General features: G+C 47.9%; 1 protein-coding gene across 8 annotated transcripts in view; it reads left to right on the forward strand.

Moving 5' to 3' along the window:
- The window catches only part of EVI5L (ecotropic viral integration site 5 like), a 63,836-nt gene extending 47,100 nt beyond the window's left edge, over positions 1-16,736 (forward strand). For 4 of the 8 annotated variants that reach the window (XM_069094898.1, XM_069094482.1, XM_069094523.1 and 1 more), the window contains 7 exons: positions 4,627-4,755; positions 9,356-9,496; positions 11,196-11,351; positions 11,610-11,756; positions 11,914-12,009; positions 12,109-12,204; positions 13,134-13,850. In XM_069094898.1, coding sequence (XP_068950999.1) covers positions 4,627-4,755; positions 9,356-9,496; positions 11,196-11,351; positions 11,610-11,756; positions 11,914-12,009; positions 12,109-12,204; positions 13,134-13,586 — 1,218 coding nt within the window. In that variant the 3' untranslated portion in view covers positions 13,587-13,850. Of the gene's footprint in view, positions 1-4,626; positions 4,756-9,355; positions 9,497-11,195; positions 11,352-11,609; positions 11,757-11,913; positions 12,010-12,108; positions 12,205-13,114 lie in introns of all 8 variants that reach the window. The other 4 variants (XM_069094571.1, XM_069094654.1, XM_069094773.1 and 1 more) reach the window with 3 other exon arrangements.
- Positions 16,737-16,961: the final 225 nt, after the last annotated feature.

Here is a 16,961-nt window from a genome sequence, read left to right on the forward strand (position 1 = left end):
GGATCTACGCTCCACGGAAGGCGGAGAGGCCTAGGATCTACGCTCCATGGAAGGCGGAGAGGCCTAGGATCTACCTTCTATGGAAAGTGGAAAGCAACAGCAGATGTGAGGAAATGAATTACATTTCTATTACCATGAGAGGAACTAGATTTTAGGAAGACCCTGAAGGGGATCATAGAACTAATAACTGAGGGAAACTATGGAGGTGAATGAGACAGAAAAAAGATAAAGGGGCTGGGGGTGGAGTAGGAGAGTGAGCATTGATTAAGGCCTTACAACATGCTAAGTACTGCTCTAGATGATAATTAGAGCAAATGTTTGTATGGAGCCTCCAGGTTTGTCAAGTGCTTCTCACCCATCTTTTCATTTGATCCTCGGTATGGCGCTATGGGGCAGGTACCACAGTTATTACTGTTCCTCCTTTCACGCAGGAGGAAATCAAGGTTCTCCAAGTTGGTGAGTTGTCTGTAATCTCATAGTAAGTTGTAGAGGGAGAACCCTTTGTGGTATACCAGGATGCTCCTCATGAATAAGGTGCATTATTAGCTTGTCTTCATTACCACTGAGGTTCATTCTGCCATTAGACTTTGCTCCCTCCCCTTTAAGTACCATAACCTCCCAGCAGTTGCCTGGTATTCTTATGCTACTCCATATTCCCAGACACCTCTAGTGTGCTTTGCTTCCTTCTCTGCGTTTCATTTCACTGGATCATCAAGAGCCCTTTGCTTGGGATTTCAGTACCCTCTCTGTGTTTGGAGAAACTGTTTGACCAGTGAACAGGGGCTGCATTTACTGGCTGGTCTTTCTTCCTCTGCCTCAAAGGGGCCTCCTTAAGACTTGAGAGCAAAGCCATAAATGTAAGCATCCCTTTTTAATTACTGCCTTTTTCTCTCTCGATCTGTCACTGAGATACTTTTTACATATTGAATCTCCTTTTATCATAGTTGTCAATATGAAGAAAAGTAAATTTTAAAAAATTTATTTTAATATTAAATTTATTTATTTATTTTTAGTTTTCAGCATTCACCTTTTTAAGATTTTGAGTCCAATGTTTTTTCCCCATCCTTCCCCTCTCCCCTCCCCAAAACGACATGCAATCTGATATGGGCTATACATGAATAATCATATTAAACATATTTCCACATTAGTCATGTTGTGAAAGGAGAATCAGAATAAAAGGGGAAAACCATGAGAAAAAAAAAGAAAAGTATTTCTTAAGAGATGGAATAATTCTCAATGTCCAAAGTTTGAATTTTGTAGTGCTTAACATCACAAGGAACTAGGTCATAATCCTGACAGACAGAAACTTCCTTTTAATGTCTCATTTCTTTACTGAGAAATGTTTCTGCTCTATTTCTCATACTATTGAAAGCTTCTTTTGAGCATTTTTCCTAATTATATCCTGAAAAATCATTCTTTTTCCAAAATACTAGCTTTTTACATCATCACTGAGAGCAAAGCCTCCTCTCTGTCAGAAGAGACTTAACTTTCTACCATTCTCCATGCTTTTTAGGACTCACATTTTTTCTCCTTTCTTGAAAGATAAATAACTTAATTTTTCTTTCTTAGTGAAAGGTTTTTTTGTTTTGTTTTTTTTTAAAGCAATTGGGGTTAAGTAACTTGCTCAAGGTTACATGGCCAGGTGTTTCTGGGTGGGTGCTAAGTGTCTGAGCCCAGATTCGATCCCCAGGTCATCCCGACTCTGGAGCCAGTGCTCTTACTCACTGTGCTACCTGGCCGCCCCAAGGTTTTGTTTTTTAAGTCTAAGCCAAGTTAGCAGTGACTCAAAGCCTAGCTTCTATCCCCGGTTCTAATAATAACAACAACAATTATTATTATTATTATAGCCGGCATTTATATAGCACTTTAAAATTTGCAAATATTATCTCACTGATCTTCAACAACCCTGGGAGGTAGGTGATCCTATTAAGGACACTGAGGCAGACAACCATTAAGTGATTTGCTAGTAAGTGCCTGAGGTCGGATTTGAACTTGGGTGTTTCCTACTCCAGATCCAGCGCTCTATCTTCTATGCCACCTAGCTCTTCCTCATGAGATGTTTTAAAAGATATGTAGTCCTATTAGCATGCATGCGCTTTCCACTAACACAGCTTTCGATCCCCCCCTTTCTGTGTCCTGTGCCATGCCTGTGCTATTTCCCCTTATATCATACATAGAGGACCTCTGTCTGATGTGCTAGATTTCTTCCTCTAGTCTGTCCTCTTCAGGACCTGAGATAGCAAGAATCTGAATAAAAGAGAGTGGGTGTCTATGTGTGTGAAGGAAATGTCGAGAGTAAATATGGTACCATAAGACCCCACCTGGAATGAGGACCATCATAGGTTACTTCTGACCCCCAGGCCATACCTAAAAAGCTGTTGTTCATTTAAGTAGGTCTCATACTTGGTTGGCTTTAGACTTAGCCAGGGCCACAAACATTAACAATCCTGATTTCTATCCTCTGTTTACTCTCCCCATTCACTGCTATCAAAGAATAGCTGTGGAGCTTGGAGAACTTACCTTCATTGCAGATTAAAATGTTCAATGAAGTGTATACTTAGAAAACTTACACATCCGTTTTTCTTTGACATATATTATGGACCAGCTACCCAGGAAGCACACATCTAGATGCTGAATACAGGGCTCAGCACAAGCAGGGATTTTACAAGGCTAGGCGCTCTTATTTCCTCACATTTGACAAACATTCGTCAGTAGACCACTGTGTGCTCAGCTCTTGGGCCATAAAGATAGAGAGCATACAGCCCTTCTCCAGGAGGCAGGTATGGCAAACAAATATAAAATCACTCTGACACAAGAGGTCAGTGCAACAGAGTAGTCCAGGTAGAGAGCAATGAAAAATTTGAAGAGAGAAAGATGACTTTCACTTGGAGGGACAAGGATCGGAAAGGGTTTCATAGAGAAGGTAACATTTGTATTGAGCCTTGGAGGAAGGCTGGAATGGAGATGGAGATATGAGGAGAGAGAGCGTTCTAGGCATGGGAAACAGTGTGAGCAAAGACACAGCTAGAAGTAGGGAGAGCTGTATGAAATGGGTAACCTTGAAAGATATCTGAGCAGAGGCCATAATGCATTCAGCCCAGATGCCTTCTTAGCCTTCAAGCATTGCCCAGCCTTGCCCACCCACACAGCCTGCATCTCCAGGTGAAACTTCAGCAAACATAGACTGTTAAGAGTTGAAAGGAAGTATCTAGTCCAACTTCTTATTTTACAGATGAGGAGACTGAGACTTGGAAAGTGAAAACAACTTTCCCAAAGTCCCATAGCCAGTTTGTGGCATAGCCAGAATGAGAACCCAAAGATCCTTACTCCTAGAGCCTCAGTGCTCTTTTCACATCTTTCCATGTGGAAGTGTTTAATGGCTTGGAGCTCAAAGACAATGCCCAGGTTGTGGGTTGTATTTATTTTACACTTCGACTAACTGCCCATTAATTGGTTTCTTTTTAGTCCCAACTAAAGTCCCTCCTTATATAGGAAGCCTTCCCTAACCTCTCTTAATTCCAGTGTCTTCCCTCTATTAGTTATTTCCTATTTGTCCTGTATATAGCTTGCTTTGTATAAATTTGTTTGCATATATGTGCACATATACACACATGTATATGTGTGCACACACATGTATGTATACATGTATACATACACACACAAAGTTGTCTCCCCATTAGATTATAAGCTCCTTTAGGGCAGGGACTGTCTTTTGCCTCATTTTGTATCCCCGGTACTTAGCATAGTGCCTGGCACTGTGCTAATATAGCACATGTTTATTGAGTGATTGATCAATTAAGTTCAACAGCTGATGATAATTCTAAGATATCCCACCACCCTCATATGCTTTATTTTTCCCTTTTGGCCTTTGAACAGGCTATGTTGAAATGGAATACAAGGGCAGAAGCACAGGTTGAAGAGTTATGGTCAGCAGTGAATGCTCACAGCTGGGTTTCAAGGCCTAGCATCAGGTTCTGGGGAAAGCCCAGTGACCTTGAAAGGAGAAGTGACCAAAAGCTGGAATCCTAAAGACTTCTGACATGGAAGGGACTTCAGGGGACAACCTACGCCTGAGCAGGCACCCCTCCTACACTGTCCCCAACCAGAAGTCAACCAGCTTCCATTTGATGTGCACCCAAGAGCTCCTAAGGCAGCCCCCTGCACTTTGGACAGCCCTAAGCATTAGGAAATTTTTCCTTGGGGCAGAAATTATCCTGTCTGCAACTTCTACTTATTGCTTCTAGTTCAGCCTTCTGGGGTCAAGTGGAGCAAATATTATCCCTCTTCCCGACAATCACCTTTCATGTATTTGAAGACAGCTCTCATGCCCTCCTCTAAACCTTCTCTTCCCCAGACTGACTATCCCCAGTTCCTTCAACTGATCTTCATATGGCATAGTATTCAATATGCCTATTATTTTGGCCAAAATTCTTTCTATGTGCTCTTACTTATTAGCATCCTTCCTTAGAAGTGATACCCAGAATTGAACACATCACTGCAAATATGGTTTGACCAAGGCACAGAATAGCAGAGCTCTCACTTCCCTTATTCTGGACATAACACCTCTAGGAATACAGCTTAAGTCAGGTTTATATCTTACCCTATCATATATTTTGTCCCATGCAGGATAACCCTCGCTTAACAGAAGAGTTTGTGGCCCACCTGGAGACAGAACTGGAACAGTCTCGAATGCGTGAGACAGAGACCCTGAGTGCCCTTCGAGAAATGCAGGACAAAGTCCTGGACATGGAGAAGGTGGGGCCCATGAGGAAGAGGGGCGCCTTGGAACTAGCAAACAAAAGGGTCGGGCAGGGTAGGATCAAAGACTATGCTGGTGGTTTGGGGTTTTTTTTTTTTGCAGCCTACCCATCTTCCTCATCTCAGCCTATCAGTTGTTTTTCTTAGAGAAGATGGTATGGGATAAGAGAGAAGTTCCCCTCCCCAAATAGCTAAGCTTCTGTGGCTTCAGAGTGAATCTCTGGATTTTCCTATATTCTGCCCCCTCCCAACCACCACTGCCTTGTTTGCCGATCTGGCTTTCCTCTCCCCTGCGGTCAGTCTCCCCTCTGCAAATCTTGGTGAAGGTGTTATCTGTGGTACCTTCAAAGACATGAGCTCAGAACTCTGCTACTACCAACTCCACACCCCACTCCCCCACCATTTCCTTCCTCCCTCTAAGTGCCAGGAGAGAGACCAGCGGAGAGCACTGAGAACACTGCCCCAGCAATGAGGGGGAATAGAGGAAAGAACTAGGAGTTAGTGTCAGGGTACAGAGACAGAGGGACCAGGTAGCTGGGTCCTCTTCTCAGGCAGGAAGTTGGTACAGAGCAAAGAAAACAGATGTCTGGATCCCCTTCCTATGTCTTAAACGAGGGTATATTGGCTTTGGGTGGAAGGCTGATGCCTGGGTCTTATTTCTGGCTCAGAGGTGGGTAGTCAGGGCTCTAGACAGAAAGTCCAGATCCCTGGATCTTATTTTCAGTTCTGAAGTGGGAGAATTAGGGCACATGACCAAGAAACCAGATATCTGATTTTGCCTTCAGGCCTGGAAACTAAAGGAGATGTGGTGGTTATAGAACTATACCAGCCCAGAGAAACCGTATACAAGGCATTGGAACTGTCTGCCACAAAGTTATCTGAAAATCTCCAAGCACTTGTCAGTCAGTCAGGAAGCATTTTTTAAGTACCTACTATGTGCCAAACTCTGTGTTAAACACTAGGGATACAAAGAAAAGGAAAAGATAGTCCCTGATCTTAAGGAATTCTCAGTCTAATGGGGGGTGGGGAGGGATGACATGCCAACAACTATGTACAAAGAAGATACGCACAGGGCAATCGGGGTGGTCTCAGAGGGAGGCCACTAAGATTAAAGAGGTTTAGGAAGGGCTTCTCACAGGAGTGACTTTCGCAAAGACAGGAAGAAAGCTACACATCTCTCCATCCATCCCCATCCCTGTTACTTAGAGAATCAAAGAATTTTGCTGCTGAAAATTCCATAACTGACTTTGTAGATCGGTTGGTCCAATTCCCTATTTTACAGAGATAATCACTGAAGAACAGAAAAGTTAAGTGTCTCCTCCTCTCTCTAGATAGTTCTACAAAAAGAGCTTCTTTTTTCAAGTGTTGTTTCTGCATTACCACTGGGAAGACCTCTCAGTTATGGTTGGCATGGCTTGGGAGAGAGACAGATAACATAATTTTTCCTTCTCTTCTACTCCCAAACCCCAGCTACCTGTATATGTACATACACAGAATTTGTAGACATAGTAACTACACTCGTATGTACACAACTCACACAACATATAAATTATCATGTAATTTATATTACATTATTATATATTATATAATGTCATATATCACTATAAAGCAGTGAGGCCAGTGCTTATAAATCCTGTTCCCAAGTCAGTCTCTGGACTCTATGGTCACACTGTGTGTCCACAGCATGGAGAGAGGAGAGACAGAACTTGGGTCTCCCTGGGGACCTTTGTAAGGCAGCACTCCTCCTGTAGGCATCTGATGAGGGGTGTTCAGAGAGATACTAGTCTCCAGCTAAGGAAAGGGACATTTTCAGAAGTGGAGCCAGCATAGAAATTGCATTGTGATGATCAGGTACTGGGCTGGTAATTAAACCTGGTTTCAAGTAACAATTTTGACACTGACTGAGTGACTGTGCAGGTCACCTTAGTTTCTTCACCTGTAAAATGAAGATAATAATACTTGTAAGACCTTCGTCACAGGGTAGTGAGGCTCCATGAAATAATGTGTGTAAAGTACTTTGAATACCTTAAAATGCTATGTAAATGTCACTTTGATCATTATAATTTTTAGAATGGTTATAAGCCAGGTTTGGCCCTGAGCCTAGTTTTCCTTCTGTGTCCTTCCTTCATGGGCAGTGCTTAGTAGATTTGGCACATCTTTCATTTCAGGGCTTTTATTCAGATAGAAAAGAACTTTGGGCTGAACACACCCCCTGAGAGTGTTTTGTTTGCCTCCAGTGACACGAGAGAATATGGGAGCCACTATTTGGAATATGCCAGCCATTCAAGAAGGCTAAGGGTACTGTGGGCCCCAGAGGTTGGTCCTGCCTCCTCTGCCCAATTTGAGCAGTATATTCAAGGCTAGGGCCTTTAGACATTCTATATCCAGCCCCAACTTCTAATGGCTACTCATTAGACTAGAGATGCAGGATGTATTTGCCTTATTTCCTGTCCTAACACAGACATCAGAGAAGCAAGGGGTCAGAATTCATGGCTCCCACCCCAGCTAATTTCATATTGACTCCATTCTTCAAAATGGAGACTGCTAATGAGCAGGGATCAATTCATCTTTAGACAACCTCAACATCAAACCAATCCCTGCCTCCTTAGGCCATTGCTTTGGTCCCCAGACCTCTCAGAGGCTAAAGAGGCTCTGTAAGAGATACTCTGTTCATTTGGAGGGAAGAACTTAGAACAAACCCTATCTCTCATCCATCTATTCCCCACCCTCATCAAAATCCAGGGCCCTTATCCTAGGGCTCTAAAAATAGTACATTTAGAGTCCACCCCACAGCCATTCGTGCAGTGATTTGATGTTACTCTCCCCAGTTTCAATCAGAGTGGTTGTTACTGTCTTCAGACCTTGGCTTTTCCTAGCATGAGGGATACTAAGGGACCGAAGTTTGTGAGAGGGTAATTGGAAGTCAATAAAAAGCAATTTGTATTAAAGTCTTAGTGTTCCCTGCACACAGAGATGGCTTCTGACTAAAAGGGTGGAGGCCAACTGTTCCCCATCTTTCCTGAGATCTGGACAAGGAGAAAGGGATCTGGTCTGTAATTTGCAGAGTGGGAGATTTAACTTGAACATGAGGAAGAATCCTATCCCTGGGAAGACACTCTTGCTGTCTAGTGTAGTGAAAAGAGATTTGGTCCCAAAGTGAGGAGATCTTTCAAAGTCTAGCTCCAACACTTGCCTACTTGTAACCTTGGGCATGTCACAACTTCATTGAACCTGTTTCCTTCCAGCATCAAAATGCCTCATGGGGCTGTTGTGGGGAAAGCACTTTGTCAAGTCAAGTCAACAGACATTTATTTAGCACCTCCTAAGAACTGAGGATACAAGGACTGCCCTCAAAGAGTTCAGTCTAATGGGGGACAGACAGGATAAATTGGAGGTCATCCAAAGAGAGACATACTAGCATTAAGGGAGATTGGGAAAGTTTCTTGTAGAAGGTGTGGTTTTAGCTAGGACTTAAGGGAAGTCAGTAGGCAAAAATGAGGAGGGAGAGATTTCCAGGCATGGGGGACATCTAAAGAAAATGTCCAGAGGAGAAAGATGGAGTGCCTTTTTTGAAGAACAAAAATGAAGCCATTGTCACTGGATTGTAGCATACATGGAGGGGAGCAGGGTATAAGAAGACCAGAAAGGTAGGAAGGGTTCAAATTATGAAGGCTTAGAAAGGCAAACAAGGTTTTATATTGCAACCTGGAGGTAATGTAGGGAACCACTGGAGTTGATGGAATAGGGAGACAACATGGCTAGATCTGTACCCTGTAAACCTTAAAGTGCTACATGAGTAGTACTGGGTGTTGCTTCCAACTAATTGTGGAACCTGCTTTTCAGGGTACCTAGTGAGAGTTTCATTGGCCCGGGTGGTATAGGGACCCTTCTACCTGGAGACAGATGGATGGACGATATGACTTCTCTAGAGGCCAGAGGAGTTTATAATCTCTGTATCTTCTAAATATCTGGGAAGGGCTAAGGGGAAGGGTCAGGTGTCAAACCCAGAGGGTCCCAGCAGTGCCACAAGCCCACATACTAGTACCTTTCCATAAAGGTCACAAAGCAGAAGATATCCAGTCTCTTCTTTCTAACCCTCTTTACTATATCATTCATCTCTCCCTCACTGCCTCCTCCTCTCCTTCTGTGTGCCTGACTTCATTTCTCAGTCTTTCATCACTGTAACTTAGACTGGAGTTTGGGAACCTGGGATATGGAAAGCTTTGAGTCCCAAAAGTACTCTCCTTCTAGTCTTTAGCAGTAGGGTTGACCTAGGAAGCCAGAGGTTCCTGAAAGTCCAGAAATCCTAGGGCTCCATTCACCAGCCTAGCTATAAGAAGAATGACAGTTGTCACAGCTGGCATTAGAGAGGGTTTGGTCCTGGCAGTGAAGAAGATGGGGCCCAAATCCCTTTGAGGAGCAAAGGCAGCAACCAAGGTAGTCTGGACCAAGGAACAACTAGACCCTGTTGGATAAGATCACCCACTGCTCTCTTCCAGTACCACCACGCCCTGGGACCCCCACTCAAGGCTTGGGGGGCGGGCAGCAAAAGCCTGACTCCCTACACTGACTCTCTTCCCTCTTCTACTCTTCCTAGAGGAACAACTCACTTCCTGATGAGAACAATGTGGCCCGGCTACAGGAGGAACTCAAAGGCTTAAAACTTCGGGAGAGCGAGGCCGTGGCCTCCCTTCGGGAGCTAAAGCTGCAGGTTCAGGAGCTCACAGACAGCTGGCAGGTGCGAGCGGCAGGAGCCGCAGGCCTCCCTGGATGGCTTTCTCTCTCACTCACTGATGTACTGCACAGTCCTGGACTGGCAGGCAGAAACCCTGGGTTCAAGTGCTGTCTCTGCCACTTCCTTGTTGTGTGGGCAAAACCATTTCCTCTCTTGAGCTTTGGTTTTCTTGAGGCTCACAAGGTTTGCATGCTCTATTAGAGTCTTTTCCTAGTGCTTCTCTGGAGGATGGAGGTGGCCCTGGCTTCTTGAAGGCTATGCCAGCCAAGCAGGCCCTTGCTGGCCCTACCAAGGTAGAGAGAAGATTGGAGATGGAATCTGGCTGCAGATTGCATTTCTATTGAATCACAGAATCTCAGTGGTCATCTTGCCAACCCTCACATGAACAGGAATCCCCTGTGCACTAAGCAGTCAGCATCTTCCAATCCAGGACTTCCTGGGATGGGGAGCCCATTCCCCCTCTCAGGATGCCAGCTTCTTGAGAGCAGGGACAGTTTTGTTTTTATCTTTGAACCTCTAACACCTCAGACAACGCCTTGCCCATAGTAGGCACTTACTAAATTTTTGTTAGATGGAAAAATAAAATCAAGTTACATGACAAGCAGCCTTTTCCACTTATAGGCAGCTCTAATTGTTAGAAAATTTTCCCCCTCATCAAGCCTGAATTTACTTCTTTGCAACTTCCTTCCATTGCTGCCCTGGTCAAGAAGAATAAATCTAATCCCACTTCCCTCATGACATCCCCTTAGATACCTGAAAATTATTATTGAGTCTCCTGTCTTCTCTTCCCCCAGTAAGCATCCCAATTCCTTCAGCTGATCCAAATACAGCATTGTCTCCAGTCCAGTCACCCTTTTGGTCACCCTTCTCTGGATGCGTTTCAGCTTTTCAATGTCTTTCCTAAAATATGGTTCCCAGAGCTGAGCATAGTTGTCCAGACAGGGTCTGACCAAGGCAGAGGACAGTGGGGCAGTGACCTCCCTCATTTTGGACATGGTGCTTCTTTTCTCTTGGCTGTTTGGACTTCTATGTCCTGTTGTTGACTTGTGGGTTCACTAAATCTCACCAGGTCTTCCCCAAGGAACTGCTGCCTAACTGACCCTCTCATCCCATTACTTGTGCCTTGTACAGGAAACTGGTGTGGAATTGAGCCTGGCCAGTGTCCAGGAAGCTCCTGGGCAAAGCAGGCCCCATTGGGATTTCACCTCCTAAAGCTGGGTAGCAAGAAGGGCACTGGGGAGCAAGCACCCTCCCTGATGAAATCGCAGATATTCTTGAGGATGGGAGTAATAAAGATAACTCACATTTACATAGTTCTTTAAAGTGTGCCAAGTGCTTTGTACTGACTCCCTCACAGGGCTCTTGTGAAAAGCAGTGAGATAATGTAAATGCTTTGTAATTCAGCCTTACAGAAATGGTGACTCTTATTGGTGAGGACCTCCTGCAGGGAGGACCTTCAGGTTCAGCCCCATTTAGCCAGTAACATGAAGCACCCCAGGCAAAGCCAGGAAGAGGTCACCCCTGCTGCACCCTCTCCTCTGTGTTTTCATCTTCCTGGGACTACAATCCTGGGCCTCATTTGGAAGATGCTCATTAAGTCACTTCATACTAAGAGTTGTTTTGAGATTCCAGGAGGCTGATCTTACTGAGTAAGGTCTCTTCTGGCTCTAAAACCTGATGACCCTGCCTCCCTCCTGAATAGGCCCACCTCTCCCGGGGAGGGAGATGGAAGGAGTCTCCCCGGAAGCTGGCCCTTAGTGACCTGCAGGATGAACTGATGACTGTCCGGCTTCGAGAGGCCCATGCTTTGGCTGAAGGGAGGGAGCTGCGGCAGCGAGTGGTGGAGCTGGAAACACAGGTCAGAGAATGTGCCCGGAATGGGGAGTGACACCGTCTTCTCTGGCCTCTGCCCTCCCCTTGTCCTACTCTCAAGCCTAGGCCATATCCCTGCCCCCAAATGGACCCCATGAACACTGCTGGGCCTTGCTGTCTCCGTTCATCGTTGGTTTGTGCCTTGCCAGTTACAGTTCGGGTGTTACCCACCTAATTTGGTTAGACTGTAGCTTCTGCACTGCCAGGAGCCACTTGGTCACTTGCTGGTGACTTCTCCTCCTAGGACCAGATCCACCGAAACTTGTTGAACCGCGTAGAGGCAGAGAGTGCAGGCCTGCAGGAGAAGCTCCATTACCTGGTGGCTCAGAACAAAGGCCTGCAGACCCAACTGAGTGAGAGCAAACGCAAGCATGCTGAGGCTGAGTGTAAGGTGGGCCCCACTCCCAAGCTCTGTCCCCTTCCCTGCATGCTCTGAGGCCTTTGCCCAGCTTTGCCCGGGCTCCCATCTGTCCCCTCTCTTCCCCTTCCTTCATCCCTCCCTCTCCTGAGTCGGTTCCTGTGCTTTCCTGCTGCTTTTGCTCCTCCAGAGCAAGGAGGAGGTGATGGCAGTAAGGCTCCGGGAAGCAGACAGCATGGCTGCTGTGGCAGAGATGAGGCAGCGAATTGCGGAGCTGGAGATTCAGGTGAGGGGCCAAAGCCAAGGTCAGAGGGCATGACTAAAGAGGAAGGGCTGGTGTGGGGAAGCCTCTCCATTCAGGGATGGGCACGTGTTTGCCTTACAGAGAGAAGAGGGTATGATCCAGGGGCAGCTCAACCACTCGGACTCCTCCCAGTACATCCGTGAGCTCAAGGATCAGATTGATGAACTCAAGGCTGAGGTGAGTCCCCGGCCTGCCCCAGGCTTTGATTTCTCAAGTCTCTCATCTGCCTTCTGGCATTCCAAGAAGGGAAACCAGCCATTCCCTCTCTGGCCATGCTAGGAGACTTCCCTCTTTATGCTAGGACAAACTAATGTGCCCAGGAGAGACATTCCCAGAGTCCTGGGCTTCCTGGCCATTCTCCCAGATGCTGTGCTAAGAAAGGAGCAAAGTGCATTCTTAGCCTTCCAGAGAGCAGTCAGACAAGTGCTCTCGCTACCCCAGGGCAAATCACAGGACCCTGGGCCCAGAGAACAGGGCTTCCGTCATGGGAACCTCTTACCAGTTGATGGGTCCTACAGCAAAATGAATGGCAGGAACCCTGGCCTAATAAGCAGGAGATTGGAGTTGTGCTTCTGACTCAGCCTGCCTCGGGGGGTGAGCATGGGCACAGAAGCCCCTTCCTCTTTCCTTACCTTACCTATTCTGTAAAATGGAGTAAAAATCCCTGCTACCCGGAAGTAGTGTCAGAGCCAATGAGATGATGGAAGTGAGAGCCCTTGGGAAAGTTTGAAACTGGGAGTCTTCTTCCATCATGATCACGTATTGCTGTTGTTTCAGGAGTTAATAGTTAATCTTTAGAGCAGACCCAGGATTGTGCCCACAGTTGCAGGGGGAGACAGGGAAGGCAACGTCTTGCAGATGTTTTCTGTCTAGGTCCCCATTCCATGAGCTGGCTGCCTGCAGAGCCCCCTGGTCATGGCCAGAATCAGTGCCTAGAAATGGCTAAGAGGGGCCATCAGGGAGGAAAGAGAAAAGAAAGACCAGGAGGCTGGGCTCCCTGGCTGTGTTTGGTGTCTCAGGCCCATTCGTGGGCCCCACATCAGGACAGGAGCTCCCTGCCCCATAACTCTTGTCTTGATCCGAGCAGAGTCTCTCACCCTGGGCAGGCTGGCAGCTGGACCGAGGCGACGCACTGCATGCTGGGACTTGTAGGCTCCCACAGGCCACCCCTCCGTATCAGAGTCCAGGGTAACTCCCCCTCCCACAGAGCCTTCCCCTCAGGCTCTGGTGTTTGGGTGAATCAGGGCTGGGCTAAGGTGGAAGACCTTTTCCTCAGAACCTCACCAGCCCTCTGCCTGATCCCCATTACTCCAACCCCAGTCTGGTCCCTTGTCTTTCCCTCAAATCCAGTAACAGCTGTCTTGCTGGTGGGGCCACAATGGTCTGCTATGTCCTCCTGCTCTGTGTTCTCCACCAAAGAGCCATCTCTCCTCTCTTTGTGGCCCCCTGCCCTCCAGTGGGTCTTTTTCCCTTTCCCTCTTTTTCTGTTTCCCTTCCTGATGCCTCAGTCAGTCATCTCCTTTGTTTCCTCCATCTCCATTCCCCTGAGTCCTCTCTAGCATTCCCTTTATCTCCTATCTCATCCTGACCACAGCTTATCTTCCCACCTTCCCCTCTAATATGGGTTTGGATCCTTCAGGTCCACTTCCTTCCCAACCTTATCTCCCCTCCCACCGTCTCCCAGGTTCGGCTATTGAAGGGCCCACCCCCGTTTGAGGACCCCTTGACATTCGACAGCCTCCATTTGGTACGTCATTTGGATGAGGACTCGCTACCCTCCTCTGATGAGGAGCTCCTGGGTGTAGGTGTAGGGGTGGGGGCAGCCCTACAGGATGCCCTATATCCTCTATCCCCCCGAGATGCCCGGTTCTTCCGACGACTGGACCGCCCGGCCAAGGACAGTGAGGGCAGCACGGACAGTGAAGCTGATGAGCTGGCCCCTTCCTATGGGCAGAGCCTGGGTAACTGAGGAATGACTGCCTCCCTAGCCCGCCCCACCTGGGGCCCAGACCTCTCATGTTCAGGGGGGTAGGAGGGCAGGCTCTCCCCAACCTCCATTCAGCGTTCTTCCTGGAGGGGATGTCCCCTCCCCACAGAGATGAGGGGGAGTGGAGCACATCTTGGTGTGCCTAGCCCCTCCACAGAGTGCACCAGAACATCTACCTTGAGTGTTGTCTACACTGCCCTCTCCCAAGGGTACTTGTGATTCACTGTATTTAAACTCAACTCCATTCTGTGGCTCCCTTCCCATCTCCCACCACCCTCCTTCCTTTCAGGGCTTCTCTAGGGCAGGGACTGGGAGACAGGAAGATGCTGTGACTCTAGGAGTCACAGGCTCCCCTCCCCCTCGGAACACTTCTGTGGTCTCTAAGTTTCTGATTGTTCCCAGTGTTATTTATTTATCCACAAGAGGGTTGTTTTGTTCTCCTCCCCATCCCTGACTACCCAGGACCAGAAAGCACTGCCGTTCCCTCCCAAGAGAGCAGCACAGGCACTGGGGCGAGGAGGGGCATAGAGGACCAATGATCAGAACCGGCCTTCTCTGTGGCAACTGCTCTTCTCTGCCTCCCTCCATTCCCAGGATGAGGCTGTCTGTCTTCTTCGGGGACTTGAGAACTAAGGACACATAGACCGTCCTGCCCCACCACATCCTTGGAGGTGCTTCATATTAACCAAGTCCCTGCCTGCCGGTTCTGCACCTCCACATTTAGGGGTTGGGGGAGGGCAGGATTCAGCCATTAGTAGATCAGACAAGGGAAGTAAGATCCCGGAGCAAAAGATTCCCTCCTGAGAAAGAGGCCAGGTCTTGGCAGACGTGTCACGACCACAAGCCTCCCAGGGGGGTAGCCTAGTGTCAAAGCAAGTCTAGGATTCTCTTTCCTGTGACGTAAAGAGCACCAGCTGCCCCTGAGCCATGGCCTCCTCCTTTGGTCAGGCTGACAAAAGAGGCTGGCTTATACCCTTGGAGATGCAGGATGTACAAGGCACCCAGCTTCATCTGTTTGCTGAGCCTTCTGTGGTATCTTCCACTCTAGAGCTCCTTGGCCCTGGCAGTCCGTGCTCTCAGTGACTAGCTCCTTTGTTCCCAGGCCGTCCCTTTGCAGCCCCTGCAGTGGAGGGACTGGCCTTGGAACAGGAGAGATGGTTGGGGCAGTCCCTGTATCAGTTTGGGCATTGTGCCTTCTGTTTGTAGCTGCCTCTCCCTCCCCATGCCAATTCCGTTTTCTCACCATATTGTTTCTCCTCCACCACTCTCTTCTTGCCATCAGCCAAGCCAGTACCTGGGTCAGTGCCCCTGGAGGAACAGGCCCTTTTTCTGCTAAAACCAAAGTCATCCCAGTCTGGGGAGCAAATATCTAAGAGAATGTCTAGAAGCATCCGCTAATCTTGTGCAGCTCACCCACCTACCCACCTGCCACCAGTCCCAACCAGGGTTAAGTAAATTCCTGTGCCCAGAGGTCTGCAAAGGGTTTCTTTGGGCCACAGGTGGAAAGAAGGAATCATTTGACTCCCAAGCTAAGAGAGAAACTGCTTTAGCCACTCCTAAAGGTAGTGAAGAGCGGCCTCTGACCATCATAGTCCTAGACCATGGAGCTCCCTCACCACCCAGAGCCTGCGCATTCCACCGTGGAGCAGTCTTCTTCCCCTACACTTAGCACTTTGCTTTCTAAGATTTTCCCGGTGTCTCTTTTCTTTGCCAATATTAAAGGTGCTGCCAGGCTTCCTTTCAGCCAGATGGTGACCACGGAGGGAAGGGGGTGACTATATAGTCCCTAGGGGGAAGGGGGATTGTCACTTGAGTGTCCTATCCCATTTGCCTCTCCCTGTAGTACAGTATCAGTATTCAGCACCCATCTGTGACCCTCTAGACCTTCCACTTTCACTCCAAGTGGGTCCCCCACCCAGCAGAAGCCACCGAGGAGGGGAGAGAATTTGGGCAGAGGAGGAGAAGTGTTTCCCTGGTAGGCCCTGCCCTAGGAACCTGCTGGTAGAATTTGTGCCTGTGGCCACGGAAGGAAGAAGGGCCATATTCCCTGGAGAATAAGGCTTCTGGTCTTCCATTTCATCCCTGACTCCTCCCCCTCGGGCTCTGTTTGCTGAGTTTGAGAACTTAGGTGCCAAAATCCATGAAGTGTCTACTTAAGCTGCTCTGGGGGCATGCTCCCCTCAAACAAACACACACTATACCCTAAATGTTATTCTCTGGCCTTCTCCCTGTCCTTGCAGGAGGATCTGCCCTTTCTTTCATTCCTCACACCCTGTACTCTTGTCCTCCCCCAATCACTGAGGGCTCATGGCTCCAGGGCAGCCCACCACATTGGTGCTCCCAAAGCTATCTCCTGACCCCTGCCACCATTGCCCCTGCCCCTTAGCTGATATCAGAAGCAAATAGTCTGATCTTTACTTAATAGGAAAGCCCCTGTGGGGCAGGTTTCCCAGTCTCTTTACTCCATCCTTTTTCTCTCACACACATACACAACATCACCTCCCACTGGCTCTGTCCTCAGTGCTGAGACCAGAAGTAGTTGAGGGTGACTGGTACTCTGCAGGTGTCTGGCCTGCTCTGCAATGTCCTGTCAGGTGTAAGTGTATGGCCTCCACCTCCCCCCCTCTGCCCACCACCATCCTCACACTGCCTGTACAAACCCATGTGTCTCCACACAAGGTTGGAAAGACAAATAATAAAGCATATTTACACGGTCTTAGAATTGGTGGGTAGGACGCTGGGGGTGGGGGGAGGTTCGGAGGGGGGGAAGTGGTAGAGTTTGCTGGGAGAGACCATAACCTAAGCAAAGTGAGATGAGGCCTGAGCTTCGTGGCTTAGACGGAAGCAACTTTGGGTTCTTTCCCTTCTCAGACTTTCATCTGCTTTCATCAGCAGAGAGCATGAAGGGAGCAAGAGAGACCGAGGACTGCTTTCATCCTCCTGAAGT

This window comes from Petaurus breviceps, unplaced genomic scaffold (genome assembly GCF_028583685.1).
Source record: "Petaurus breviceps papuanus isolate PSGF00001 unplaced genomic scaffold, PetGlider_PUasm1.0 103, whole genome shotgun sequence".
NCBI lineage: Eukaryota > Metazoa > Chordata > Mammalia > Diprotodontia > Petauridae > Petaurus > Petaurus breviceps.